This window comes from Daphnia magna, linkage group LG1 (assembly GCF_020631705.1).
Source record: "Daphnia magna isolate NIES linkage group LG1, ASM2063170v1.1, whole genome shotgun sequence".
NCBI classification, from domain to species: domain Eukaryota; kingdom Metazoa; phylum Arthropoda; class Branchiopoda; order Diplostraca; family Daphniidae; genus Daphnia; species Daphnia magna.
The window spans coordinates 5785949-5813300 of NC_059182.1; the positions used below are offsets into that span (position 1 = coordinate 5785949).

Sequence of the window (27352 nt, forward strand, 5' to 3'; positions counted from 1 at the left end):
TAAAGTTGGTGGTTCATTGATGAATTACGTAAAGCATAAAAAGTGGTCTGTTTGTGCATACGACAGGTTGATGTGGTATCAGCATATCAACAAATAGTTCTATTTATATCTTGTTGTATTCCTTCCGTATCACAATAGAGGACGGACGTTTAAGCCCCACCCAGTATCGAAAAACTAATGACGCATATATCAATCTCAGCCTTCGTGATTTCGGTCTTAGTTTCTACCAACTGAGAATCTAGAAACACTTGAATCAACATTCCACGCAGTTACAGGTAAATTTCTAATGGATTCGACAAACGTAAACGAACAAGTTCCCGTGCAGAATGGAAGCTATCAGACACAGCCGGAAGAAACCCAAAATTCGATCTTTGATTCCCACCAGAAAACTGATAGTTACAAACAGTCGCTATCCTCATCCTCCTCAACATCTTTTGTCGCAGGTGAAAACAAATTAAACAGCCAAAGATTGATAACGATGGATCAATTTCACTAAATACAATTGAAGAAAAAGCTTCCGTTTTCAATGTATATACAGGGGATTCGTCTTTGGATTCAACTAAGCAGAAGCCAAGTGACGACAGTGGAACACCATCGATTTCTTGTCCAACGAAAACAAGTGATGAAGTTAAGAAAATGTCGACGCGTCAATACGCAACCGTTATAATCCTTTGCTATGTCAATCTATTGAAGTACATTGATAGGTTCACTATTGCGGGTAAGATTTCCTCTATTGTTATCATATTTGTGGCTCTCTAATCGTGTAGAAAAGCATTTTTATCTTTTGTTTTATTAAGCGCTTTGTTAAGGGTATAATTTATTGGGTTAACATTCAGGTATTTTACCGGAGGTCCAATGCGCTTTCGGAATCAGCGATGCTCAAGGTGGTTTACTCTCAACTGCCTTCATTGCTTCCTGCATGATATTTTTTCCTATTTTCGGCTACCTGAGTGACAGATTCTCCCGCAGGTTTTCAATTCTTTCGTTCATATCCTACTTCATTACTTAAATTATCCTTCCATTTAAAACAGGATCATCATGGGAGTCGGTATCACTCTTTGGGGTGTTTCAAATGTGGCTGGATCGTTCTCCGGAACCTACGTTCTCCTCTTAACGTCGAGGATTTTGGTAGGCATCGGTGAATTGATGTTCTCCACCGTGTCGCCGACTATCATTTTAGATGTGGGCAAAGGCGATGTCCGGTCCAAGTTTCTCATCATCCTTTACTATAGCGCCGTACCAGTCGGAAGGTAGATCCAGAACTAGAACTGATTTAATTTCGTTATAAAGCTTGTGATTGAAATGCTTTGCAAATATATCGATGAATTAAAGTGGTCTAGGGTTTATCGTTGGTGCAGAGATGGCTAGTGCTTTCGGTTCTTGGCAATGGGGTCTTCGAGTCACACCTGTTTTGGGTTTCGTAGCCGTTTTGCTCATCGTTTTTGTTGTGCAAGAGCCACCCAGAGGAGAAGCCGAGGGATCCAGGCTATCCTCAACTTCTGGCTTCTGTGACGATCTCAAATACCTGAGAAAGAAGTAAATCCTTGACACATTTTAATATGAAAAATAACAACAAATGTTCGAACTTTATCATGTTTCCCAACATTAGCAAAACCTACATATTTGCAACATTTGGTAAGACTCTAACATCATTCGTCGCCGGAGCTATGGCCTGGTGGGGTCCAAAATTTATTGCGCTAGGACAAGCCACAACGAAAGGCGAAGATGTTTCATATGCCAAGTACAGGAATAATTTTTAAAAAAATAGCATTCATTACCTGTCTGGGATTTCATTAAAGACCAGTTTCTTCAATCGTCTGCGCTAAGGCAGCTCTGGCTGGAATAATTGGCGTCACCACAGGATCGCTGCTCGGCCAAAAGCTAAGGAAATGTTATCCAAATGCCGATCCTAAAGTTTGCGGTTACAGCATGTTAATAGCTGCTCTATTGTTCTGTTCCGGTTATTATGTTGCTACCGGCCCTCCTATTCTAACATATGTCATCCTTTTCTTCGCCCAATGGCTCCTCAACGTCAACTGGTAGGTACACGTATAATCAAATTATTCATTACCTTCTGCGTCTTCTTTGTTTAGTGAATTTTCCTTCTTGTATTTTAGGGTTTCCAGTCCATGACATTCTTTTGGTAGGCCTTCATTTATTGCAAGTCGTTGTAATTAGCTTTCGTTTAATTCATTTTCGGTTTATAGTATGTTGTTATCCCAACAAGACGTGCCACGGCGGCAGGATTCTTTATCTTCATTTATCATGCCTTTGGAGATGCCTTATCTCCATACATAATCGGTCTGGTATGTAATTATACATGAATAGATCTGATACAAAACAAAGGCGATCTTTAGAGAACATAAAATCAAATGAAAATGATTCTATAGTTCTTTCTTTATAACTGTTTCTTTTCTTTTATCATTCCAAAGGTATCTGACAGCTTCAAAGCATCACTTACTAATGCGTCAGAAACAAAGATGCCATCGTATGATTACTATGGCGATGCGATGATGTTGAACGAATCCTCCGTTAGCAACAACTGCTCCGGTTCATCGTTCATCGATCCCGAGACGGTCGACATAGACTTTCTCTCTTTGCGGAATACGTTTTTTATTGGGACAATCATTGCAGGAGAACTTAGCGCAGTTTTCTTCTTTGCCAGCGCAAAGTATTATCCACCTCTTTTATCAACACATTGAATTCTGTAATCAAGTTAAACGTTTCAAATTTTATTCCAGGTATTTTGTAAAGGACAAAGCCTTAGTTGACAAGGCAGTGACAGGTAAACGATAAGCTCTAGGCCCTTTGTGTTCGCTGGACAAACGTTTAGTAGTGGCTGAATCGACTGACGCAATAAGGGTTTTTTAACCAACATTTTTTTGCTTGAATGACACTGAATTATTCGTGAAATGTTTGAGGGAAGGTCTAACGTTGCCGATTCATCCACGAAAAGTGACGTAAACAATCAAATTTTAATATTGTGAATTTTTAAAACATACAGAAAACAACGAAATGGAGCAACTGGAAATGACCGAACAGCAAACGAAGTTTACAGCAGCTAAACCCGAAGTGCCTCAAATGAATTTGTCGACAGCATTCCAAGAAGATGCTTGTGATGTACTTGCACGCGAGACGTGAAAATTCTTAAACGGAATATGTTACATGTATTAATTAAGGTGTATCGATTTGGGCTTTACAACAAATAATAGCATGATTAAATGGATTTGTATCGTCATATCCTTGTGTGTCTGCGTTTAAGGTTATGTTTTTATAGCATATCACAACACAGTACAGATAAGACGTAATCTAAACCTTTCAAGTCTCACCACACGAAAAATAAACGTATAGATATAAATAAAAGTGTCCAACACTTTGGGTTTAGTTGGTTCCCATCATCTGGGAATTCAACAGCCGCCGTTCTGTTTGGTTCTTCATTTTTAGAGAAGAGGACGTTGCGGATTGCTAATGGATACGGACGCCCCAGAAACCGGCAACCATCAGTCGGTTATCGACCAGATTCACATCGAGGATGAGAAACCGGAGGCTCAAAAGGACGAGAAACCAGAACAGCAACTCGTCGAACCAGTTGATCACAAACACGACAATGCTGATAACAAGTCTTTATCGTCGAGAAGATCAAATTCAATCGGTGTCGAAGAAAACACACACGAGACGACAGCAGAAAGCGACACTGACGTCAAACCATCCATTCAGGTAGATGAAGAAAAATCGTCCTCATTGTCAATGAAAAAAGATTCTACATCAATTGGCAAAGAAGAGAAGTTAAATGACAGCCGTGCATCATCGTCTTCAATGACTTCGTCCGCGACATCCATTGAAGAGGTTAAGCAAATGACTAAACGCCAGTACATGACCGTCATCATCTTGTGTTTTGTTAATCTATTAAAGTACATGGATCGCTTCACGGACGCATGGGACGCTTCCAATTGAAGAGCAAGATTGTGACTTGTCACCCATTGATGTCACGACAGCCGAGCGGGACTTTACGGCCCTTCAATACGCCTTGTTTATTGCTTTATTCATTCAGGTAAAAATAGTTAATTCTATTCTCATTTTATAGTTAAACAAAACAAGACTTTTTGATTTAGGTTCTTGGTGCATTTGCCTTCATCGCCACGTCGTGGACGATCATCGATGACAAAGCGGAAGTTGATCGAGCTGCGGCCATAAATCGAATTAAAAATGATAATTCCGTTCAGTCTGAATCAACAGTCGATGATTCTATAAGCAACAAGCCAACAGTTACCCCTCCCACCATTGTTATCAGCGAATACTTGTAACCATTTCGTTTGGTTCACCGTCGTTAAGTTAAATTCTTAAATAAATAACTACTATATGCAGCGCAATCGCAGAAATGAACTAGTATACTTGAAATAATTTCCAAAGGTTTTCTGTTATTGTAAATTTTACTGATTTAGTTTTGATAAAGTTGGCGGTTCATTGATGAATTACGTAAAGCGGTGGTCTGTTTGTATGCATGCGACAGGTTGATGTGGTATCAGCATGTCAACAAATAGTTCTATTTAAATCTTGTTGTATTCCTTGCGTATCACAATAGAGGACGGACGTTTAAGCCCCACCCAGTATCGAAAAACTAATGACGCATATATCAATCTCAGCCTTCGTGATTTCGGTCTTAGTTTCTATCAACTGAGAATCTAGAAACACTTGAATCAACATTCCACGCAGTTACAGGTAAATTTCTAATGGATTCGACAAACGTAAACGAACAAGTTCCCGTGCAGAATGGAAGCTATCAGACACAGCCGGAAGAAACCCAAAATTCAATCGTTGATTCCCACCAGAAAACTGATAGTTACAAACAGTCGCTATCCTCATCCTCCTCAACATCTTTGGTCGCAGGTGAAAACAAATTAAGCAGCCAAAGATCGATAACGATGGATCAATTTCACTAAATACAATTGAAGAAAAAGCTTCCGTTTTCAATGTATATACAGGGGATTCGTCTTTGGATTCAACTAAGCAGAAGCCAAGTGACGACAGTGGAACACCATCGATTTCTTGTTCAACGAAAACAAGTGATGAAGTTAAGAAAATGTCGACGCGTCAATACGCAACCGTTATAATCCTTTGCTATGTCAATCTATTGAAGTACATTGATAGGTTCACTATTGCGGGTAAGATTTCCTCTATTGCTATCATATTTGTGGCTCTCTAATCGTGTAGAAAAGCATTTTTATCTTTTGTTTAATTAAGCGCTTTGTTAAGGGTATAATTTATTGGGTTAACATTCAGGTATTTTACCGGAGGTCCAATGCGCTTTCGGCATCAGCGATGCTCAAGGTGGTTTACTCTCAACTGCCTTCATTGCTTCCTACATGATATTTTCACCTATTTTCGGCTACCTGGGTGACAGATTCTCCCGCAGGTTTTCAATCTTTTCGTTCATATCCTACTACATTACTTGAATTATCCTTCCATTTAAAACAGGATCATCATGGGAGTCGGTATCACTTTTTGGGGTGTTTCAAATTTGGCTGGATCGTTCTCCGAAACTTACGGTCTCCTCTTAACGTCGAGGATTTTGGTAGGCATCGGTGAATCGATGTTCTCCACCGTGTCGCCGACTATCATTTCAGATGTGTGCAAGGGCGATGTCCGGTCCAAGTTTCTCATCCTTTACTATATCGCAGTACCAGTCGGAAGGTAGATCCAGCACTAGAACTGATTTAATTTCGTTATAAAGCTTGTGATTGAAATGCTTTGCAAATATATCGATGAATTAAAGTGGTCTAGGGTTTATCGTTGGTGCAGCGATGGCTAGTGCTTTCGGTTCTTGGCAATGGGGTCTTCGAGTCACACCTGTTTTGGGTTTCGTCGCAGTTTTGCTCATCGTTTTTGTTGTGCAAGAGCCACCTAGAGGAGAAGCCGAGGGATCCAAGCTATCCGCAACTTCTTACTGGGACGATCTCAAATACCTGGGAAAGAAGTAAATCCTCGACACATTTTAATATGAAAAATAACAACAAATGTTCGAACTTTACCATGTTTCCCAACATTAGCAAAACCTACATATTTGCAACAGCTGGTGGGACTCTAACATCATTCGTCGCCGGAGCAATGGCCTGGTGGGGTCCAAAATTTATTGCGCTAGGACAAGCCACAACGAAAGGCGAAGATGTTTCATATGCCAAGTACAGGAATAATTTTTTAAAAAATAGCATTCATTACCTGTCTGGGATTTCATTAAAGAGTTTCTTCAATCGTCGGCGCTGAGGCAGCTCTGGCTGGAATAATTGGCGTCGCCACAGGATCGCTGCTCGGCCAAAAGCTAAGGAAACGTTATCCAACTGCCGATCCTCAAGTTTGCGCTTGGAGCATGTTGATAGCTGCTCCATTGTTTTACTGGGGTTGTTATGTTGCTGCCGGCCCTCCTATACCAACATATGTCATCCTTTTCTTCGCCCAATGGCTCCTCAACGTCAACTGGTAGGTACACGTATAATCAAATTATTCATTACCTTCTGCGTCTTCTGTGTTTAGTGAATTTTCCTGCTTGTAACTTAGGGCTCCAGTCGGTGACATTCTTTTGGTATGCCTTCATTTATTGCGAGCCGTTGTAATTAGCTTTCGTTTAATTCATTTTCGGTTTATAGTATGTTGTTATCCCAACAAGACGTGCCACGGCGGAAGGATTCTTTATCCTCATTTCTCATGCCCTAGGAGATGCCGGATCTCCATACATAACCGGTCTGGTATGTAATTATACATGAATAGATCTGATACAAGACAAAGGCGATCTTTAGAGAACATAAAATCAAATGAAAATGATTCGATAGTTTTTTTCTTTATAACTGTTTGTTTTCCTTTATCATTCCGAAGATATCTGACAGCTTCAAAGCATCACTTACTGCTGCGTCAGAAACAAAGATGCCATCGTATGATTACTATGGCGGTGCGATGATGTTGGACGAATCCTCCGCTAGCAACAACTGCTCCGGTTCATCGTTCATCGATCCCGAGACGGTCGACATAGACTTTCTCTCTTTGCAGTATGCGTTTTTAATTGGGACAATCATTGCAGAACTTAGCGCAGTTTTCTTCTTTGCCAGCGCATGGTATTACCCACCTCTTTTATCAACACATTGAATTCTGAAATCAAGTTAAACGTTTCGAATTTTATTCCAGGTATATTGTAAAGGACAAAACCTTAGTTGACAAGGCAGTGACAGGTAAACGATAAGCTCTAGGCTCTTTGTGTTTGCTGGACAAACGTTTAGTAGTGGCTGAATCGACTGACGCAATAAGGGTTTTTTAACGAACATTTTTTTTGCTTGAATGACACTGAATTATTCGTGAAAAGGTCTAACGTTGCCGATTCATCCACAAAAAGTGACGTAAACAATCAAATTTTAATATTGTGAATTTTTAAAACATACAGAAAACAACGAAATGAAGCGACTGGAAATGACCGAACAGCAAACGAAGTTTACAGCAGCTAAACCCGCAGTGCCTCAAATGAATTTGTCGACAGCACTCCCAGAAGATGCTTGTGATGTACTTGCACTCAAGACGTGAAAATTTTTAAACGGAATACGGAATATGTTAAATGTATTAATTAAGGTGTATCGATTTGGGCTTTACAACAAATAATAGCATGATTAAATGGATTTGTATCGTCATATCCTTGTGTGTCTGCGTTTAAGGTTATGTTTTTATAGCATATCACAACACAGTACAGATAAGACGTAATCTAAACCTTTCAAGTCTCACCACACGAAAAATAAACGTATAGATATAAATAAAAGTGTCCAACATTCTGGGTTTAGTTGGTTCCCATCATCTGGGAATTCAACAGCCGCCGTTCTGTTTGGTTCTTCATTTTTAGAGAAGAGGACGTTGCGGATTGCTAATGGATACGGACGCCCCAGAAACCGGCAACCATCAGTCGGTTATCGACCAGATTCACATCGAGGATGAGAAACCGGAGGCTCAAAAGGACGAGAAACCAGAACAGCAACTCGTCGAACCAGTTGATCACAAACACGACAATGCTGATAACAAGTCTTTATCGTCGAGAAGATCAAATTCAATCGGTGTCGAAGAAAACACACACAAGACGACAGCAGAAAGCGACACTGACGTCAAACCATCCATTCAGGTAGATGAAGAAAAATCGTCCTCATTGCCAATCAAAAAAGATTCGACATCAATTGGCAAAGAAGAGAAGTTAAATGACAGCCGTGCATCATCGTCTTCAATGACTTCGTCCGCGACATCCATTGAAGAGGTTAAGCAAATGACTAAACGCCAGTACATGACCGTCATCATCATCCAGGCTACAACATTAGGCGAAGATGTTTCTTATACCAGGTAGCCTATATATAGTGCTTTATAACTGAGACGAAAAAAAAACACTAATAATTAATTGTAAAATTAAAGGGTGTCGCTAATAGTAGGATTTGAAGCGGCTTTGGCCGACGTTGTGGGTGTCGCATCCGGATCGCTTGTCGGACAGAAATTGAGGAAACGTTATCCAACTGCCGATGCACAAGTTTGCGCTTGGAGTATGGTCATCTGCGCTCCATTACTCTTTGGGGTTGCTCCATTGCATCAGGTCCTCCTGTGTCAATGTACATCGTCCTCTTCTTCGGCCAGTGGTTCCTTAACGTTAATTGGTAAATCGTTTTGAATGTTGCGCGAATATCTATTGCTTGCCTATAATTCTCCTTTTGCAATCCTCTTGTTCAGGGCGCCCGTCGGTGACATCCTTCTGGTATACTTTAAACTGTTCTAATGTTTACCATCCATTCAATTTGAACTGTTTTGTTTTGCTCTGATGTAGTACGTCGTTATTCCAACGAGGCGTTCAACGGCTGAAGCTTTTTCCATCCTTGTATCCCACGCTCTGGGTGATGCCGGATCTCCTTACATCGTTGGAGTGGTATATGTCATAGGATCCTCGGATTAAACGGAATCGAATCATCTGATAGTTTTCAATGAATCTTACAGGTATCAGACAGTTTCAAAAAGTCACTGACTGCTGCGGCAGAAACAAAGATGTCACCGTACGATTACTATGGTGGTGCGATGATGCTGGATGAATCTTCCGCTAGCAACAACTGCTCCGGTTCTTCGTTCATCGACACGGAGACGGTTGACATCGAATTTCAAGCGCTTCAGTATTCGCTGTTCATTACGACCATCATTGCGGCGCTCAGTGCTTATTTCTTTTTCGCAAACGCTTGGTAATTGTTCCCTACTATGTTTTTACTTACATCTTGTTCCAGAAATTGAAACCAATCGTTTGGCTGGGACGGAACAAACAAACAGTAAAGAAGCAATGATCACGCCTAATTCTTATCCACTTTTTTTTTTGTTTAAATTTCGAAACAATTTAGGTACATTGTCAAAGACAAGGCAGCCGTTGAAAAAGCAGTGAGAGGTATGTATAGAGCAACTCCATCTCGTTCAGGGGCCTGAACGCTGTCAGGCAAAACATGACGACAACTCCTGTTAGGGTTCAGGTCCCTGGCCTCAATTTGCAGCAAGAGATAGGCAGCTCAATTCGCTACACTAGCGCAACTTGCCTAACGCATTCAGTTGCAACTCCATCTCGTTCAGGGACCTGAACCCTGTCAGGCAAAAACATAAAACCCCCGAGCAGTTATTTTTTTTTTTGGTGTTTGTTATTATTTATGTTTATTGTTTATTTTTCTTTCTGTTTCCTTTCCGTAATACAATGCCTTTTAACTTTATATTTTTTTTTCATTTATTAGAATATTACTTAATTAAGCAACGGTATAATTTCATTAAAATTACTGTAATAATTGTGAATTTCCACTCATGGGCATTCGGGTAGTGGATTCGGTTCCAAAATCCGATATCATTACTGTGTACCCTATTTGACTTGTTTTTTGCAATACATCATAGTTTTATTTATTTTCCTTCACTTGCACACCCATTTTAAGTTAAGGCTGGGCCATATCTTTTAAAGTGGGTATTTTAAACGAAAGAAAACCGCTTGATAAGCACCTACCCGAGTAATGACCCATCAGCTATTTTTCAGGTAGGTAGGTCGGTACGGTTTAACGTGTCTCGGGTAATCCCTCTATCCCAGTACACAAAATTAAAATAGCTTTATAGGTAACCATATTAGGTCTAAATAAACAAATTTTACAGAAATGGATAGCCGATGATGGGGGCTATCCACTTCCGTAAAATTTTTACTTAAAAAATACCTAACCGAGTAGTAAACCGATTGGATATTTTTGTCGGTGTGGTTTGACGGATCGTGAAACAAAATGAATTATAATCAGTAAACTATAAGCTCTATATTTGAAAAAGTTGCAGGAATGGGTAGCTCTTGATAAGATCTATCCATTTGTTCAAAATTATCGCATTAAAAATTTTTTACTAAGGTAGTAAACCGGTTTACAATTTTTTGTTAAGGTCGGTGTGGTTTCACGGGTATCGGGTAACCCCCACCTCCCTGATATATGTAAAACTTAAATAATTTTTTGCGGAAAAACTATAAGTTCAAATTAAATAATATTTACAGATATCAATAGCCCTCATCAAGATCTATCTATTTCTATTAAAAATTTTGAATCCCTATTCCTTTATTCATTTCCTAATTTTTTTTCTAGCCCCAGTTCTATCTGGTTTATTTTTATTTAACTATTGTTTGTGAATGGTTTGTTGCTCATCCCCTTGTAGCAGACGAATTTCTGGCAGCAAACGAAATTCTTCGGCTAAAAGAGACGAGCCACTTACAAACAATAATAAAATAAAAATAAACTAGATAGAACTGGGGCTAGAAAAAAAAATGGGAAATGAAATTATGAATAGGGTACCCACTGCTAGGAAGAAAAGAGGGAAATCTAAATTATAGTTATGAAAACATAATTTCTAACATGAAGAAGTTGGTTTCTCCATAAGACGCTGCTGCCGCAGCAGACCAACTTGGACACAAATGAGATTTTGCGCATTTGTGGAGAACGCGCAACGCAGGATGTTTTACTGCTCTATTGTCGAATTTGATCCGATCTAATTTTTTTATGAATGGGAGTTTTTCTTTGTTTATTCTCTGGATATAGAAAATGACGAGATGAAACGACTAAAGAAACTGGAAGAACAATAAAAATAAACAACAGAACCATCGCATCATATAAATAAATAACAATAAATTTCTAAACTAAGACGTATCGTATTTACGAACTCGTATCGTATTTCAATCATATTTCGGAAAATCCTCTTAAAAGCACATCTCCAAAACGACTGGAACGTCTGTTTATTTATTTTTGGTTTTTATTTTACAAAAGTTTTACAAAAGAATTGCGCAGACAGGAGAAGTCACTAGATGGTTAAGGGCCTTTTCACGTCCGTGAAGATCGATCACAATGGATGCCGGAACAGACAGCCAGTTATCAGAAACAACTTCCGATGGCAATAAAGAAAAATTTCAACTAACGGAGAATGAAACTGTTCAAGTGGAAAGCAACAAACGATCTCGCTTGAAAGTAGCTACCGTTTGCATTCTTTGTTTTTTCAATCTCACCTACTACATGGATCGATTCGGCATCGCCGGTAAGCTGGGTTAAGCAGATCCTTTGCCGTTTTTTTAAATAAAATGCCTTTTATTCTGATTTTAAAAAAATGATATGCAGGTATCCTGACAGCAATCCAGTGCGATCTAGGAGCTACTGACTCACAAGCCGGTCTCTTACAAACAGCGTTTATCATTCCTTACGTCATTTTTTCTCCTGTGGTCGGTTACCTAGGAGACCGATACTCTCGAAGGCTTGTATTTTCTCTCATATTTTACACAATCCATTTGTCTAATGAGTATCGGACATCAACAATGATATCATTTTTCTAAATTTGTACAGGTTAATTTTGGTACTTGGAATCTTTTTCTGGTCTTGCGCCACATTAACGGCTAGTTTTATGCCGGAACTGTGGTCGTTTATCGTCGTCAGATCGTTGACAGGCGTCGGGGAAGCCTGTTTTAGCTGTACGTTGTTCACTTGCAATGGGCTTATTTTGGCATATTAATAATTTCACTTTGATTTTCTACACGAACTCTTCAGCTTTGGCCCCGGCAATTATCAGCGATCTCTACGCCAGTAACGTCCGCTCGAAATACCTTGCTGTTTATTACTTCGCTATTCCAGTGGGAAGGTATCTATCATTCAGTGTCTGCTTCTCTGATTACCGATTCCACTTTGATTGCACGTGGATTTAAAATGTGGACATTTAGTCAAACTGTCTTTACCCAATGTTTACTATCTTTTACGGATTTCGATTAGGAGAGAAAGGGATTTTTAAAAACATTCTTTATCTGCCCGGCATGATAAAATAACCCGCAAGACCCCATGGTCGAGTTGCATAGCTATTTTTTTCGTTTCACTTTGTAAACAAACGTCAAATCCAATTCAAACAAGTCTGAACATTAACTGACAATAATCCGTTATCGGGGTGATGGTACGATAGAGTTTATAAGTACTCGTCACGTGTCACAATTGACGCGCATCGGTTGTTGTTGTACTAAACGAACTTCAAAATTCTTTACTAACCAAATTTTCATGATTTTCATGGCAGTGGATTGGGTTATATTATTTTCGCTGAAGTCGCCACGGCAGCCGACGATTGGCGGTAAGTAAACTAGGTCTATGATTTGCAAACATTGGTTGTGCTAATAAAGAAATTTATTTTTTTATAGATGGGGTTTGAGAGTGACGCCCGTTTTCGGATTCATAACCGTTGTTTTAATCCTGCTGTTCCTCCAGGATCCACCACGCGGCCAGAGCGAGGGTAGTAGGATGAAAACCACATCGTGGATGAATGACCTAAAATATTTCGCCACACAGTATTACAGACATAAACCATTGATATTTTGAAATCCCCATAATGAAATTGCTACACATTTGCCTGTGTTTTCTTTAGTGGAAGTTACATTTGGATCAGCATCGCCACGGTATGTAATAATTGTTAATAATATAGTCACATTATTTCTACTACATTTACCGTGAATTGGATACCTTTTCGACGCATAGACAGCTGTGGCTTTCATTGCTGGAGCGTTCGGAGCATGGGGACCTAAATACATCACATTAGGACTGGTGACGCAAGAAGAGCAACAGTCGGAAGATATCCGTGATCTCCTCGGCAGGTATATGAAAGCAACAGTTAAAATACACTGATTAACTTAGCTTACTCTTTCCGTTTGATTTACAGAGTGTCATTGGTCTTTGGATTCATAACGGTCGTGACTGGCCTTATGGGTGTGATTTTCGGTTCTTTAATGGGAACAAAACTACGCGGCAAATATCCGGTAGCTCAGTTATTTACCGTTCCTTTTATTTAGCGAAAATTTTTAAATCTTTTTTTCTGTCACGACTTGAAGACGATCGACCCGGAAATTTGTGGTTTTGGAGTTCTGGCTAGCGTACCACTCATTTTCGCTATGACAATCTTAGCCCGCGGTCCTGAAGCTCCCACTTACATTACCTTCTTCTTCGGCCAATGGTTTCTCAACTTGAATTGGGCACTTGCTACTGACATGCTTATGGTACGCGTGACTTAACTAACTTAACACTTAGACACTAACTCATCAAAGAAAGCATTGGTTTAATTTTCAAACATGACCATTGTAGTACACAATTGTTCCTACGAGAAGATCATCTGCTAAAGCCCTCCAGATTCTCTTGAATCACGTCCTTGGTGATGCTGGAAGCCCATACATCATTGGATTGGTTAGTAGCCTACGCATTATTCTTTCTCCTTAAATCACGTGAAAAATGGAAGGGCCCTATGACCATTGTTGTATTTTGATGTTTAGTTATCGGATGCATTTAAACCACTCGTGGATTCGGGCTACAGTACCAAGTACCTTGCGTCTCCGTCGTCGTTTTTACGTAATGGGACGCTTCCAATTGAAGAGCAAGATTGTGACTTGTCACCCATTGATGTCACGACAGCCGAGCGGGACTTTACGGCCCTTCAATACGCCTTGTTTATTGCTTTATTCATTCAGGTAAAAATAGTTAATTCTATTCTCATTTTATAGTTAAACAAAACAAGACTTTTTGATTTAGGTTCTTGGTGCATTTGCCTTCATCGCCACGTCGTGGACGATCATCGATGACAAAGCGGAAGTTGATCGAGCTGCGGCCATAAATCCAATTAAAAATGATAATTCCGCTCAGTCTGAATCAACAGTCGATGATTCGATAAGCAACAAGCCAACAGTACCCCCTCCCACCATTGTTATCAGCGAATACTTGTAACCATTTCGTTTGGTTCACCGTCGTTAAGTTAAATTCTTAAATAAATAACTACTATGCAGCGCAATCGCAGAAATGAACTAGTATGCTTGAAATAATTTCCAAAGGTTTTCTGTTATTGTAAATTTTACTGATTTAGTTTTGATAAAGTTGGTGGTTCATTGATGAATTACGTAAAGCATAAAAAGTGGTCTGTTTGTGCATACGACAGGTTGATGTGGTATCAGCATATCAACAAATAGTTCTATTTATATCTTGTTGTATTCCTTCCGTATCACAATAGAGGACGGACGTTTAAGCCCCACCCAGTATCGAAAAACTAATGACGCATATATCAATCTCAGCCTTCGTGATTTCGGTCTTAGTTTCTACCAACTGAGAATCTAGAAACACTTGAATCAACATTCCACGCAGTTACAGGTAAATTTCTAATGGATTCGACAAACGTAAACGAACAAGTTCCCGTGCAGAATGGAAGCTATCAGACACAGCCGGAAGAAACCCAAAATTCGATCTTTGATTCCCACCAGAAAACTGATAGTTACAAACAGTCGCTATCCTCATCCTCCTCAACATCTTTTGTCGCAGGTGAAAACAAATTAAACAGCCAAAGATTGATAACGATGGATCAATTTCACTAAATACAATTGAAGAAAAAGCTTCCGTTTTCAATGTATATACAGGGGATTCGTCTTTGGATTCAACTAAGCAGAAGCCAAGTGACGACAGTGGAACACCATCGATTTCTTGTCCAACGAAAACAAGTGATGAAGTTAAGAAAATGTCGACGCGTCAATACGCAACCGTTATAATCCTTTGCTATGTCAATCTATTGAAGTACATTGATAGGTTCACTATTGCGGGTAAGATTTCCTCTATTGTTATCATATTTGTGGCTCTCTAATCGTGTAGAAAAGCATTTTTATCTTTTGTTTTATTAAGCGCTTTGTTAAGGGTATAATTTATTGGGTTAACATTCAGGTATTTTACCGGAGGTCCAATGCGCTTTCGGAATCAGCGATGCTCAAGGTGGTTTACTCTCAACTGCCTTCATTGCTTCCTGCATGATATTTTTTCCTATTTTCGGCTACCTGAGTGACAGATTCTCCCGCAGGTTTTCAATTCTTTCGTTCATATCCTACTTCATTACTTAAATTATCCTTCCATTTAAAACAGGATCATCATGGGAGTCGGTATCACTCTTTGGGGTGTTTCAAATGTGGCTGGATCGTTCTCCGGAACCTACGTTCTCCTCTTAACGTCGAGGATTTTGGTAGGCATCGGTGAATTGATGTTCTCCACCGTGTCGCCGACTATCATTTTAGATGTGGGCAAAGGCGATGTCCGGTCCAAGTTTCTCAGCATCCTTTACTATAGCGCCGTACCAGTCGGAAGGTAGATCCAGAACTAGAACTGATTTAATTTCGTTATAAAGCTTGTGATTGAAATGCTTTGCAAATATATCGATGAATTAAAGTGGTCTAGGGTTTATCGTTGGTGCAGAGATGGCTAGTGCTTTCGGTTCTTGGCAATGGGGTCTTCGAGTCACACCTGTTTTGGGTTTCGTAGCCGTTTTGCTCATCGTTTTTGTTGTGCAAGAGCCACCCAGAGGAGAAGCCGAGGGATCCAGGCTATCCTCAACTTCTGGCTTCTGTGACGATCTCAAATACCTGAGAAAGAAGTAAATCCTTGACACATTTTAATATGAAAAATAACAACAAATGTTCGAACTTTATCATGTTTCCCAACATTAGCAAAACCTACATATTTGCAACATTTGGTAAGACTCTAACATCATTCGTCGCCGGAGCTATGGCCTGGTGGGGTCCAAAATTTATTGCGCTAGGACAAGCCACAACGAAAGGCGAAGATGTTTCATATGCCAAGTACAGGAATAATTTTTAAAAAAATAGCATTCATTACCTGTCTGGGATTTCATTAAAGACCAGTTTCTTCAATCGTCTGCGCTAAGGCAGCTCTGGCTGGAATAATTGGCGTCACCACAGGATCGCTGCTCGGCCAAAAGCTAAGGAAATGTTATCCAAATGCCGATCCTAAAGTTTGCGGTTACAGCATGTTAATAGCTGCTCTATTGTTCTGTTCCGGTTATTATGTTGCTACCGGCCCTCCTATTCTAACATATGTCATCCTTTTCTTCGCCCAATGGCTCCTCAACGTCAACTGGTAGGTACACGTATAATCAAATTATTCATTACCTTCTGCGTCTTCTTTGTTTAGTGAATTTTCCTTCTTGTATTTTAGGGTTCCAGTCCATGACATTCTTTTGGTAGGCCTTCATTTATTGCAAGTCGTTGTAATTAGCTTTCGTTTAATTCATTTTCGGTTTATAGTATGTTGTTATCCCAACAAGACGTGCCACGGCGGCAGGATTCTTTATCTTCATTTATCATGCCTTTGGAGATGCCTTATCTCCATACATAATCGGTCTGGTATGTAATTATACATGAATAGATCTGATACAAAACAAAGGCGATCTTTAGAGAACATAAAATCAAATGAAAATGATTCTATAGTTCTTTCTTTATAACTGTTTCTTTTCTTTTATCATTCCAAAGGTATCTGACAGCTTCAAAGCATCACTTACTAATGCGTCAGAAACAAAGATGCCATCGTATGATTACTATGGCGATGCGATGATGTTGAACGAATCCTCCGTTAGCAACAACTGCTCCGGTTCATCGTTCATCGATCCCGAGACGGTCGACATAGACTTTCTCTCTTTGCGGAATACGTTTTTTATTGGGACAATCATTGCAGGAGAACTTAGCGCAGTTTTCTTCTTTGCCAGCGCAAAGTATTATCCACCTCTTTTATCAACACATTGAATTCTGTAATCAAGTTAAACGTTTCAAATTTTATTCCAGGTATTTTGTAAAGGACAAAGCCTTAGTTGACAAGGCAGTGACAGGTAAACGATAAGCTCTAGGCCCTTTGTGTTCGCTGGACAAACGTTTAGTAGTGGCTGAATCGACTGACGCAATAAGGGTTTTTTAACCAACATTTTTTTGCTTGAATGACACTGAATTATTCGTGAAATGTTTGAGGGAAGGTCTAACGTTGCCGATTCATCCACGAAAAGTGACGTAAACAATCAAATTTTAATATTGTGAATTTTTAAAACATACAGAAAACAACGAAATGGAGCAACTGGAAATGACCGAACAGCAAACGAAGTTTACAGCAGCTAAACCCGAAGTGCCTCAAATGAATTTGTCGACAGCATTCCAAGAAGATGCTTGTGATGTACTTGCACGCGAGACGTGAAAATTCTTAAACGGAATATGTTACATGTATTAATTAAGGTGTATCGATTTGGGCTTTACAACAAATAATAGCATGATTAAATGGATTTGTATCGTCATATCCTTGTGTGTCTGCGTTTAAGGTTATGTTTTTATAGCATATCACAACACAGTACAGATAAGACGTAATCTAAACCTTTCAAGTCTCACCACACGAAAAATAAACGTATAGATATAAATAAAAGTGTCCAACACTTTGGGTTTAGTTGGTTCCCATCATCTGGGAATTCAACAGCCGCCGTTCTGTTTGGTTCTTCATTTTTAGAGAAGAGGACGTTGCGGATTGCTAATGGATACGGACGCCCCAGAAACCGGCAACCATCAGTCGGTTATCGACCAGATTCACATCGAGGATGAGAAACCGGAGGCTCAAAAGGACGAGAAACCAGAACAGCAACTCGTCGAACCAGTTGATCACAAACACGACAATGCTGATAACAAGTCTTTATCGTCGAGAAGATCAAATTCAATCGGTGTCGAAGAAAACACACACGAGACGACAGCAGAAAGCGACACTGACGTCAAACCATCCATTCAGGTAGATGAAGAAAAATCGTCCTCATTGTCAATGAAAAAAGATTCTACATCAATTGGCAAAGAAGAGAAGTTAAATGACAGCCGTGCATCATCGTCTTCAATGACTTCGTCCGCGACATCCATTGAAGAGGTTAAGCAAATGACTAAACGCCAGTACATGACCGTCATCATCTTGTGTTTTGTTAATCTATTAAAGTACATGGATCGCTTCACGGACGCATGGGACGCTTCCAATTGAAGAGCAAGATTGTGACTTGTCACCCATTGATGTCACGACAGCCGAGCGGGACTTTACGGCCCTTCAATACGCCTTGTTTATTGCTTTATTCATTCAGGTAAAAATAGTTAATTCTATTCTCATTTTATAGTTAAACAAAACAAGACTTTTTGATTTAGGTTCTTGGTGCATTTGCCTTCATCGCCACGTCGTGGACGATCATCGATGACAAAGCGGAAGTTGATCGAGCTGCGGCCATAAATCGAATTAAAAATGATAATTCCGTTCAGTCTGAATCAACAGTCGATGATTCTATAAGCAACAAGCCAACAGTTACCCCTCCCACCATTGTTATCAGCGAATACTTGTAACCATTTCGTTTGGTTCACCGTCGTTAAGTTAAATTCTTAAATAAATAACTACTATATGCAGCGCAATCGCAGAAATGAACTAGTATACTTGAAATAATTTCCAAAGGTTTTCTGTTATTGTAAATTTTACTGATTTAGTTTTGATAAAGTTGGCGGTTCATTGATGAATTACGTAAAGCGGTGGTCTGTTTGTATGCATGCGACAGGTTGATGTGGTATCAGCATGTCAACAAATAGTTCTATTTAAATCTTGTTGTATTCCTTGCGTATCACAATAGAGGACGGACGTTTAAGCCCCACCCAGTATCGAAAAACTAATGACGCATATATCAATCTCAGCCTTCGTGATTTCGGTCTTAGTTTCTATCAACTGAGAATCTAGAAACACTTGAATCAACATTCCACGCAGTTACAGGTAAATTTCTAATGGATTCGACAAACGTAAACGAACAAGTTCCCGTGCAGAATGGAAGCTATCAGACACAGCCGGAAGAAACCCAAAATTCAATCGTTGATTCCCACCAGAAAACTGATAGTTACAAACAGTCGCTATCCTCATCCTCCTCAACATCTTTGGTCGCAGGTGAAAACAAATTAAGCAGCCAAAGATCGATAACGATGGATCAATTTCACTAAATACAATTGAAGAAAAAGCTTCCGTTTTCAATGTATATACAGGGGATTCGTCTTTGGATTCAACTAAGCAGAAGCCAAGTGACGACAGTGGAACACCATCGATTTCTTGTTCAACGAAAACAAGTGATGAAGTTAAGAAAATGTCGACGCGTCAATACGCAACCGTTATAATCCTTTGCTATGTCAATCTATTGAAGTACATTGATAGGTTCACTATTGCGGGTAAGATTTCCTCTATTGCTATCATATTTGTGGCTCTCTAATCGTGTAGAAAAGCATTTTTATCTTTTGTTTAATTAAGCGCTTTGTTAAGGGTATAATTTATTGGGTTAACATTCAGGTATTTTACCGGAGGTCCAATGCGCTTTCGGCATCAGCGATGCTCAAGGTGGTTTACTCTCAACTGCCTTCATTGCTTCCTACATGATATTTTCACCTATTTTCGGCTACCTGGGTGACAGATTCTCCCGCAGGTTTTCAATCTTTTCGTTCATATCCTACTACATTACTTGAATTATCCTTCCATTTAAAACAGGATCATCATGGGAGTCGGTATCACTTTTTGGGGTGTTTCAAATTTGGCTGGATCGTTCTCCGAAACTTACGGTCTCCTCTTAACGTCGAGGATTTTGGTAGGCATCGGTGAATCGATGTTCTCCACCGTGTCGCCGACTATCATTTCAGATGTGTGCAAGGGCGATGTCCGGTCCAAGTTTCTCATCCTTTACTATATCGCAGTACCAGTCGGAAGGTAGATCCAGCACTAGAACTGATTTAATTTCGTTATAAAGCTTGTGATTGAAATGCTTTGCAAATATATCGATGAATTAAAGTGGTCTAGGGTTTATCGTTGGTGCAGCGATGGCTAGTGCTTTCGGTTCTTGGCAATGGGGTCTTCGAGTCACACCTGTTTTGGGTTTCGTCGCAGTTTTGCTCATCGTTTTTGTTGTGCAAGAGCCACCTAGAGGAGAAGCCGAGGGATCCAAGCTATCCGCAACTTCTTACTGGGACGATCTCAAATACCTGGGAAAGAAGTAAATCCTCGACACATTTTAATATGAAAAATAACAACAAATGTTCGAACTTTACCATGTTTCCCAACATTAGCAAAACCTACATATTTGCAACAGCTGGTGGGACTCTAACATCATTCGTCGCCGGAGCAATGGCCTGGTGGGGTCCAAAATTTATTGCGCTAGGACAAGCCACAACGAAAGGCGAAGATGTTTCATATGCCAAGTACAGGAATAATTTTTTAAAAAATAGCATTCATTACCTGTCTGGGATTTCATTAAAGAGTTTCTTCAATCGTCGGCGCTGAGGCAGCTCTGGCTGGAATAATTGGCGTCGCCACAGGATCGCTGCTCGGCCAAAAGCTAAGGAAACGTTATCCAACTGCCGATCCTCAAGTTTGCGCTTGGAGCATGTTGATAGCTGCTCCATTGTTTTACTGGGGTTGTTATGTTGCTGCCGGCCCTCCTATACCAACATACGTCATTCTTTTCTTCGCCCAATGGCTCCTCAACGTCAACTGGTAGGTACACATATAATCAAATTAGTCATTACCTTCTGCGTCTTCTTTGTTTAGTGAATTTTCCTGCTTGTAACTTAGGGCTCCAGTCGGTGACATTCTTTTGGTATGCCTTCATTTATTGCGAGTCGTTGTAATTAGCTTTCGTTTAATTCATTTTCGGTTTATAGTATGTTGTTATCCCAACAAGACGTGCCACGGCGGAAGGATTCTTTATCCTCATTTCTCATGCCCTAGGAGATGCCGGATCTCCATACATAACTGGTCTGGTATGTAATTATTCATGAATAGATCTGATACAAAACAAAGGCGATCTTTAGAGAACATAAAATCAAATGAAAATGATTCGATAGTTTTTTCTTTATAACTGTTTGTTTTCCTTTATCATTCCGAAGGTATCTGACAGCTTCAAAGCATAACTTACTGCTGCGTCAGAAACAAAGATGCCATCGTATGATTACTATGGCGGTGCGATGATGTTGGACGAATCCTCCGCTAGCAACAACTGCTCCGGTTCATCGTTCATCGATCCCGAGACGGTCGACATAGACTTTCTCTCTTTGCAGTATGCGTTTTTAATTGGGACAATCATTGCAGAACTTAGCGCAGTTTTCTTCTTTGCCAGCGCATGGTATTACCCACCTCTTTTATCAACACATTGAATTCTGAAATCAAGTTAAATTTTTCGAATTTTTTTCAAGGTATATTGTAAAGGACAAAGCCTTAGTTGACAAGGCAGTGACAGGTAAACGATAAGCTCTAGGCGCTTTGTGTTTGCTGGACAAACGTTTAGTAGTGGCTGAATCGACTGACGCAATAAGGGTTTTTTAACGAACATTTTTTTGCTTGAATGACACTGAATTATTCGTGAAAATGTTTGAGGGAGGCTCTAACGTTGTCGATTCATCCACGAAAAGTGACGTAAACAATCAAATTTTAATATTGTAAATTTTTTAAACATACAGAAAACAACGAAATGAAGCGACTGGAAATGACCGAACAGCAAATGAAGTTTACAGCAGCTAAACCCGCAGTGCCTCAAATGAATTTGTCGACAGCATTCCAAGAAGATGCTTGTGATGTACTTGCACGCAAGACGTGAAAATTCTTAAACGGAATATGTTACATGTATTAATTAAGGTGTATCGATTTGGGCTTTACAACAAATAATAGCATGATTAAATGGATTTGTATCGTCATATCCTTGTATGTCTGCGTTTAAGGTTATGTTTTTATAGCATATCACAACACAGTACAGATAAGACGTAATCTAAACCTTTCAAGTCTCACCACACGAAAAATAAACGTATAGATATAAATAAAAGTGTCCAACACTTTGGGTTTAGTTGGTTCCCATCATCTGGGAATTCAACAGCCACCGTTCTGTTTGGTTCTTCATTTTTAGAGAAGAGGACGTTGTGGATTGCTAATGGATACGGACGCCCCAGAAACCAGCAATCATCAGTCGGTTATCGACCAGATTCACATCGAGGATGAGAAACCGGAGGCTCAAAAGGACGAGAAACCAGAACAGCAACTCGTCGAACCAGTTGATCACAAACACGACAATGCTGATAACAAGTCTTTATCGTCGAGAAGATCAAATTCAATCGGTGTCGAAGAAAACACACACGAGACGACAGCAGAAAGCGACACTGACGTCAAACCATCCATTCAGGTAGATGAAGAAAAATCGTCCTCATTGTCAACTAAAGAAGATTTAACATCAATTGGCAAAGAAGAGAAGTTAAATGACAGCCGTGCATCATCGTCTTCAATGACTTCGTCCGCGACATCCATTGAAGAGGTTAAGCAAATGACTAAACGCCAGTACATGACCGTCATCATCCTGTGTTTTGTTAATCTATTAAAGTACATGGATCGCTTCACTATCGCAGGTACGCTGTGTGTGTTTGTATACGACACCACATTTTATCGTGAATGCAAGATCGCACCCAACGTTGTGGGATGCTGAATTACGACAATATTTAACCAGCTCAAATTGATTTATCGTAAATAGAACCTGTTAAAACGGTACTCTCATTCTTGTCATGCAGGAATTTTGCCGGAGATTCAATGTTTTTTCGATATCAGTGACGCGCAAGGTGGTCTGCTCTCAACTGCTTTCGTTGTTTCCTACATGCTTTTCTCGCCCATGGTCGGTTACCTGGGTGACAGGTTCTCTCGCAGGTATGAAAATCGAAACATAATAAAGTGGACATCATTCTATCTGACATGAATGTATTGAAAATTCTTCCAAAAGGCTCATTATGGCAGTTGGTATTACTTTTTGGGGAATATCGAATTTGGCTGGTTCGTTTTCAGAAACTTACAGTCTCTTCTTGACGTCAAGAATTTTGGTCGGCATCGGCGAATCGATGTTTTCCACCGTTTCGCCCACTATCATTTCTGATGTTTGCGTCGGTGACACTCGATCCAAGTTTCTTATTCTTTATTACTTTGCCATTCCCGTCGGAAGGTACGCAGTTTGTGAACAATACGCCCCAGCAAAGCCAGCCAATTTAACATTTTGATTTTTATTTTATTTTTGAATAAAGTGGTCTAGGATTTATCGTTGGTGCAGCAATGGCCAGTGCTTTTGGTTCGTGGCAATGGGGTCTTCGAGTCACACCTGTTTTGGGCGTTATCGCCGTCTTTTTGATCATCTTTATCGTCCAAGAGCCACCAAGAGGCGAAGCTGAAGGATCTTCCCTATCCGCAACTACGTACTGGGACGATTTGAAATACTTGGCTACAAAGTAAGATAATACCAACAAAAACATACACGAGGACAAAATTTTATTTGATAAAATGACATCCATGACATCATTTCTTTTAATTGATCAGTAAAAGCTTCGTATTGTCAACGGCTGGATGCACGCTAACAACATACGTCTCCGGCGCGTTGGCGTGGTGGGGTCCTAAATTCATCACGTTAGGACAGGCTACAACATTAGGCGAAGATGTTTCTTATACCAGGTATATATAGTGCTTTAAAACTGAGACGAAAAAAAAAAAACACTAAACATTAATTGTAAAATTAAAGGGTGTCGCTAATAGTCGGATTTGAAGCGGCTTTGGCCGGCGTTGTGGGTGTCGCATCCGGATCGCTTGTCGGACAGAAATTGAGGAAACGTTATCCAACTGCCGATGCCCAAGTTTGCGCTTGGAGTATGGTCATCTGCGCTCCATTACTCTTTTGGGGTTGCTCCATTGCATCAGGTCCTCCTGTGCCAATGTACATCGTCCTCTTCTTCGGCCAGTGGTTCCTTAACGTTAATTGGTAAATTATTTTGAATGTTGCGCGAATATCCATTGCTTGCCTATAATTCTCCTTTTGCAATCCTCTTGTTCAGGGCGCCCGTCGGTGACATCCTTCTGGTATACTTTAAACTGTTCTAATGTTTACCATCCATTCAATTTGAACTGTTTTGTTTTGCTCTGATGTAGTACGTCGTTATTCCAACGAGGCGTTCAACGGCTGAAGCTTTTTCCATCCTTGTATCCCACGCTCTGGGTGATGCCGGATCTCCTTACATCGTTGGACTGGTATCTGTCATAGGATCCTCGGATTAAACGGAATCGAATCACCTGATGGTTTTCAATGAATCTTACAGGTATCGGACAGTTTCAAAAAGTCACTGACTGCTGCGGCAGAAACAAAGATGTCACCGTACGATTACTATGGCGGTGCGATGATGCTGGATGAATCTTCCGCTAGCAACAACTGCTCCGGTTCTTCGTTCATCGACACGGAGACGGTTGACATCGAATTTCAAGCGCTTCAGTATTCGCTGTTCATTACGACCATCATTGCGGCGCTCAGTGCTTATTTCTTTTTCGCAAACGCTTGGTAATTGTTCCCTACTATGTTTTTACGCACATCTTGTTCCAGAAATCGAAACCAATCGTTTGGCTGGGACGGAACAAACAAACAGTAAAGAAGCAATGATCAAGCCTAATTCTTATCCACTTTTTTTGTTGTTTAAATTTCGAAACAATTTAGGTACATTGTCGAAGACAAGGCAGCCGTTGAAAAAGCAGTGAGAGGTATGTATTGTCGAATTTGATCCGATCAAATTTTTTTATCAATGGGAGTTTTTCTTTGTTTATTCTCTGGATATAGAAAATGACGAGATGAAACGACTGGAGAAGCTGGAAAAACAATAAAAATAAACAACAGAACCATCGCATCATATAAATGAATAACAATAAATTTCTAAACCAAGACTGAACTCGTATCGTATTTCAATCATATTTCGGAAAATCATCTTATAAGCACATCTCCAAAACGACTGGAACGTCTGTTTATTTATTTTTTGTTTTTATTTTACAAAAGTTTTACAAAAGAATTGCGCAGACAGGAGAAGTCACGTGTCACGCGTCATACATCGTGAAATTCGTCTCTTGTTCTATGCCAAATTCAAGACCTATGGTACCCCGAATTTCGAAGTGTGTCATGGCTGCCTACCCCACCTTTCTATAAGCGGAAGATTAACCAACAGCCAACGAGCTACACTTCTCTACCAAGGATTCCCTAAGTCTTGTGACAGCTCTTACCTCTATCCAGTCTTGGTTGGATATATACAGATATCGGCCGTTACCTGTACTGGCCACACCAACCATACGTAGAATGGTGATTACTGCCAAGCAGCAACACACCCAATGATTGGAAGTGCCGCATACATGAATAGTCACATACAACTCTTATATACCGTGAATCTGGGACCGAAACATGGTTGATAACGCCGTGATGCACTTTTCCACGAAAAATCTTTTTTCAAATAAATTCTGACAAACTATTGCACAATGTAAGAAATGAACATTATACGGAAAGTAGTGACGGATACGATTTGACCTATTCCAAAAACAAAATTTTATTTTCTGCTTTAAATTTGGAGTCGCCAACCGCGGAACTCTCTGTCAGGGGGTGTGGCTTAACTGTCACGGAGAAACAACGAAGCCTAGCACCTTAATGATATGATGGATGCTCTAGACAGCCTTGCGGCCAATGTTGACACTACTATAAAATACTATTCACAGCATCATAACCATACTGATTAAGCCCAAAGGGAAGTTTGAGTCGTAAGCAGCGGAATGAGTACATTCTACAAGCACTGAAATATATTTATTCCGTCCTGCTTAACATGTTTGAAATCCAAACATCTCGTCGCGTGTTAATGTCAATAATCAAACAACATCCTGATTTCACATCTACAAGTTTTTCTTTCCAATGCCAACAGGTAGAGTCTTTCGGAAAACTGAACTAATCTTCAGGTAACTGGTTCAGAACCATCTCCAGTTTTCCTCTTCAACAAAATGAAGGATTTTAAAATTCAAGACACCGTTAACATTTTTACTAGATGTATTTAACGAAAATGTTGAGCAGGTGGGGGCTATACAGACGAGGTGTACAACCATCGTGAGGTCTATCTAAGTTCAAAAACACTGACAACACATCACGATAAACAGAATCATGTTGAACTTTCATTGCTTTATGACGATTTTTAAGTTCATACACGAACAGCGTGAGCTACCAACTGGTTATTGGTAGGTAAAACCAGATATTCGATATTGAATGTCTCGCCCCACACATTGGTCAGACTCACTTGAGGCAACTGGCCATCCTTTCCGTCTTTGATAATCACTTTCTTGATTCGCCAATCATCAATAACGTCTTTCAACAGTTTGCCGCGTGACGGCTTCGTCTGAGTTGTCCCGTAAAACGGGTTTCCAGCAGTCGAATGTTGCAATATCCTCGACGGAATATTTAGCCCCCAATACCATCCAGCCTAGAGGTCCGAGCGTTAGCCCACCGCTCACCGCTCCAGCGAATCCGGCGCTACTGCAAGTTACTGCGGCAGAAGAGGCTGAACCAAGAACTGCCCCGATGATGGCCGAACCATTTTCAGCAGTTCCGCTGATGGCACCGACAACCGCTCCCGCTCCAGCAGATCCAGCGACGGTGGCAACGACACCACCTACCTCTGGCGACGCAGAGATTGTAACGATTCCCGTAAGTGTTCCAGCCAATGCTGGCGCTGCCGTCGCAGCACTGGCTCCGGTGACTGCGATCACTGTCGATACGCCAAATGTCAAAACGGCCATAATTCTCACCAGTTGTTATTGAATAGTTAATCTGAAATGGGGGGAATATGTTCAAGATCCACCGCATTGAATTACAGCACGTAATTGTTTGTATTTACACCGATAATGAATCGAACTCACCTATTTGTGTATGATCCGAGTTACAGTTGAAAAATGGCACGAGTTCGACAAGCGAACCATCTTCGGAAGAGACAGAACTGCTTTGACCTTTCTTTTTTTCTGTTTCTAAGGTCTTTGTATCCATGTCTAACGGGAAATCAAAGGATTTTGCGAAGACCACCAAATTTTATGAGGGATAGGTCAGTGACCAGAGGTAAGGTCACTATTTCCTTCTGGTCTCGGTAAACTGACCCCCT

General features: G+C 40.2%; 7 protein-coding genes and 1 pseudogene across 14 annotated transcripts; 7 read left to right on the plus strand and 1 right to left on the minus strand.

The window, feature by feature from the left end:
• Nucleotides 1-188: 188 nt before the first annotated feature.
• On the plus strand, nt 189-3238 carry LOC123474420 (protein spinster homolog 1-like). The gene is given in 11 exon segments (XM_045176558.1): nt 189-443; nt 509-718; nt 837-969; nt 1032-1250; nt 1333-1536; nt 1610-1741; nt 1800-2076; nt 2208-2306; nt 2433-2671; nt 2742-2785; nt 3005-3238. Coding segments are annotated over 11 exon segments (1851 nt in total). The 5' UTR covers nt 189-286; the 3' UTR covers nt 3142-3238.
• Nucleotides 3239-3371: 133 nt separating this feature from the next.
• LOC123474418 lies at nt 3372-4007 on the plus strand. Its single transcript, XM_045176538.1, has 2 exons — nt 3372-3846; nt 3913-4007. Exons 1-2 carry the CDS (start codon nt 3469-3471, stop codon nt 3952-3954), a joined length of 420 nt encoding a protein of 139 aa, XP_045032473.1. The 5' UTR covers nt 3372-3468; the 3' UTR covers nt 3955-4007.
• A 629-nt stretch (nt 4008-4636) lies between these two features.
• On the plus strand, nt 4637-7667 carry LOC123466529 (protein spinster-like). Its single transcript, XM_045176490.1, has 12 exons — nt 4637-4887; nt 4953-5162; nt 5281-5413; nt 5476-5691; nt 5774-5974; nt 6048-6179; nt 6238-6474; nt 6553-6577; nt 6642-6740; nt 6868-7103; nt 7174-7217; nt 7427-7667. The coding sequence occupies exons 1-12, from the start codon at nt 4731-4733 to the stop codon at nt 7561-7563; spliced, it is 1827 nt and encodes a 608-aa protein (XP_045032425.1). The 5' UTR covers nt 4637-4730; the 3' UTR covers nt 7564-7667.
• A 132-nt stretch (nt 7668-7799) lies between these two features.
• LOC116924080 (protein spinster) lies at nt 7800-25118 on the plus strand. Of its 3 annotated transcripts, XM_045176481.1 has the most exons (12): nt 7800-8302; nt 22723-22786; nt 22946-23078; nt 23152-23367; nt 23447-23647; nt 23736-23867; nt 23935-24171; nt 24245-24269; nt 24339-24437; nt 24506-24741; nt 24895-24938; nt 25015-25118. In XM_045176481.1, the coding sequence occupies exons 1-12, from the start codon at nt 7898-7900 to the stop codon at nt 25056-25058; spliced, it is 1836 nt and encodes a 611-aa protein (XP_045032416.1). In that variant the 5' UTR covers nt 7800-7897; the 3' UTR covers nt 25059-25118. The 3 variants fall into 3 exon arrangements, with proteins under 3 accessions (XP_045032416.1, XP_045032415.1, XP_032786557.2); XM_045176480.1 differs by lacking the exon at nt 7800-8302 and having other exon boundaries at nt 22217-22786; XM_032930666.2 differs by lacking the exons at nt 7800-8302; nt 24895-24938; nt 25015-25118 and having other exon boundaries at nt 22217-22786; nt 24506-24745.
• On the plus strand, nt 11373-18818 carry LOC116936501 (protein spinster). 2 transcript variants are annotated; one of them, XM_045176497.1, is made up of 14 exons: nt 11373-11574; nt 11655-11787; nt 11877-12001; nt 12078-12168; nt 12589-12642; nt 12710-12856; nt 12934-12964; nt 13044-13159; nt 13225-13321; nt 13394-13558; nt 13644-13742; nt 13829-13934; nt 18380-18468; nt 18530-18818. In XM_045176497.1, exons 1-14 carry the CDS (start codon nt 11388-11390, stop codon nt 18719-18721), a joined length of 1632 nt encoding a protein of 543 aa, XP_045032432.1. In that variant the 5' UTR covers nt 11373-11387; the 3' UTR covers nt 18722-18818. The 2 variants fall into 2 exon arrangements, with proteins under 2 accessions (XP_045032432.1, XP_045032429.1); XM_045176494.1 differs by lacking the exons at nt 18380-18468; nt 18530-18818 and adding an exon at nt 14085-14775 and having other exon boundaries at nt 13829-14023.
• Nucleotides 14611-17655, plus strand: LOC116924050 (protein spinster homolog 3). 3 transcript variants are annotated; one of them, XM_032930619.2, is made up of 12 exons: nt 14611-14861; nt 14927-15136; nt 15255-15387; nt 15450-15668; nt 15751-15954; nt 16028-16159; nt 16218-16457; nt 16536-16560; nt 16625-16723; nt 16850-17088; nt 17159-17202; nt 17422-17655. In XM_032930619.2, the coding sequence occupies exons 1-12, from the start codon at nt 14705-14707 to the stop codon at nt 17556-17558; spliced, it is 1839 nt and encodes a 612-aa protein (XP_032786510.2). In that variant the 5' UTR covers nt 14611-14704; the 3' UTR covers nt 17559-17655. The 3 variants fall into 3 exon arrangements, with proteins under 3 accessions (XP_032786510.2, XP_032786520.2, XP_032786529.2); XM_032930629.2 differs by having other exon boundaries at nt 14933-15136; XM_032930638.2 differs by having other exon boundaries at nt 14613-14861; nt 14957-15136.
• On the plus strand, nt 19051-22087 carry LOC123474405 (protein spinster-like). 3 transcript variants are annotated; one of them, XM_045176532.1, is made up of 12 exons: nt 19051-19304; nt 19400-19579; nt 19698-19830; nt 19893-20108; nt 20191-20391; nt 20465-20596; nt 20655-20891; nt 20970-20994; nt 21059-21157; nt 21284-21519; nt 21590-21633; nt 21854-22087. In XM_045176532.1, exons 1-10 carry the CDS (start codon nt 19148-19150, stop codon nt 21305-21307), a joined length of 1404 nt encoding a protein of 467 aa, XP_045032467.1. In that variant the 5' UTR covers nt 19051-19147; the 3' UTR covers nt 21308-21519; nt 21590-21633; nt 21854-22087. The 3 variants fall into 3 exon arrangements, with proteins under 3 accessions (XP_045032467.1, XP_045032464.1, XP_045032466.1); XM_045176529.1 differs by having other exon boundaries at nt 19076-19304; nt 19370-19579; XM_045176531.1 differs by having other exon boundaries at nt 19076-19304; nt 19376-19579.
• Nucleotides 25119-26336: 1218 nt separating the features above from the next.
• LOC116924556 lies at nt 26337-26996 on the minus strand (annotated as a pseudogene).
• Nucleotides 26997-27352: the final 356 nt, after the last annotated feature.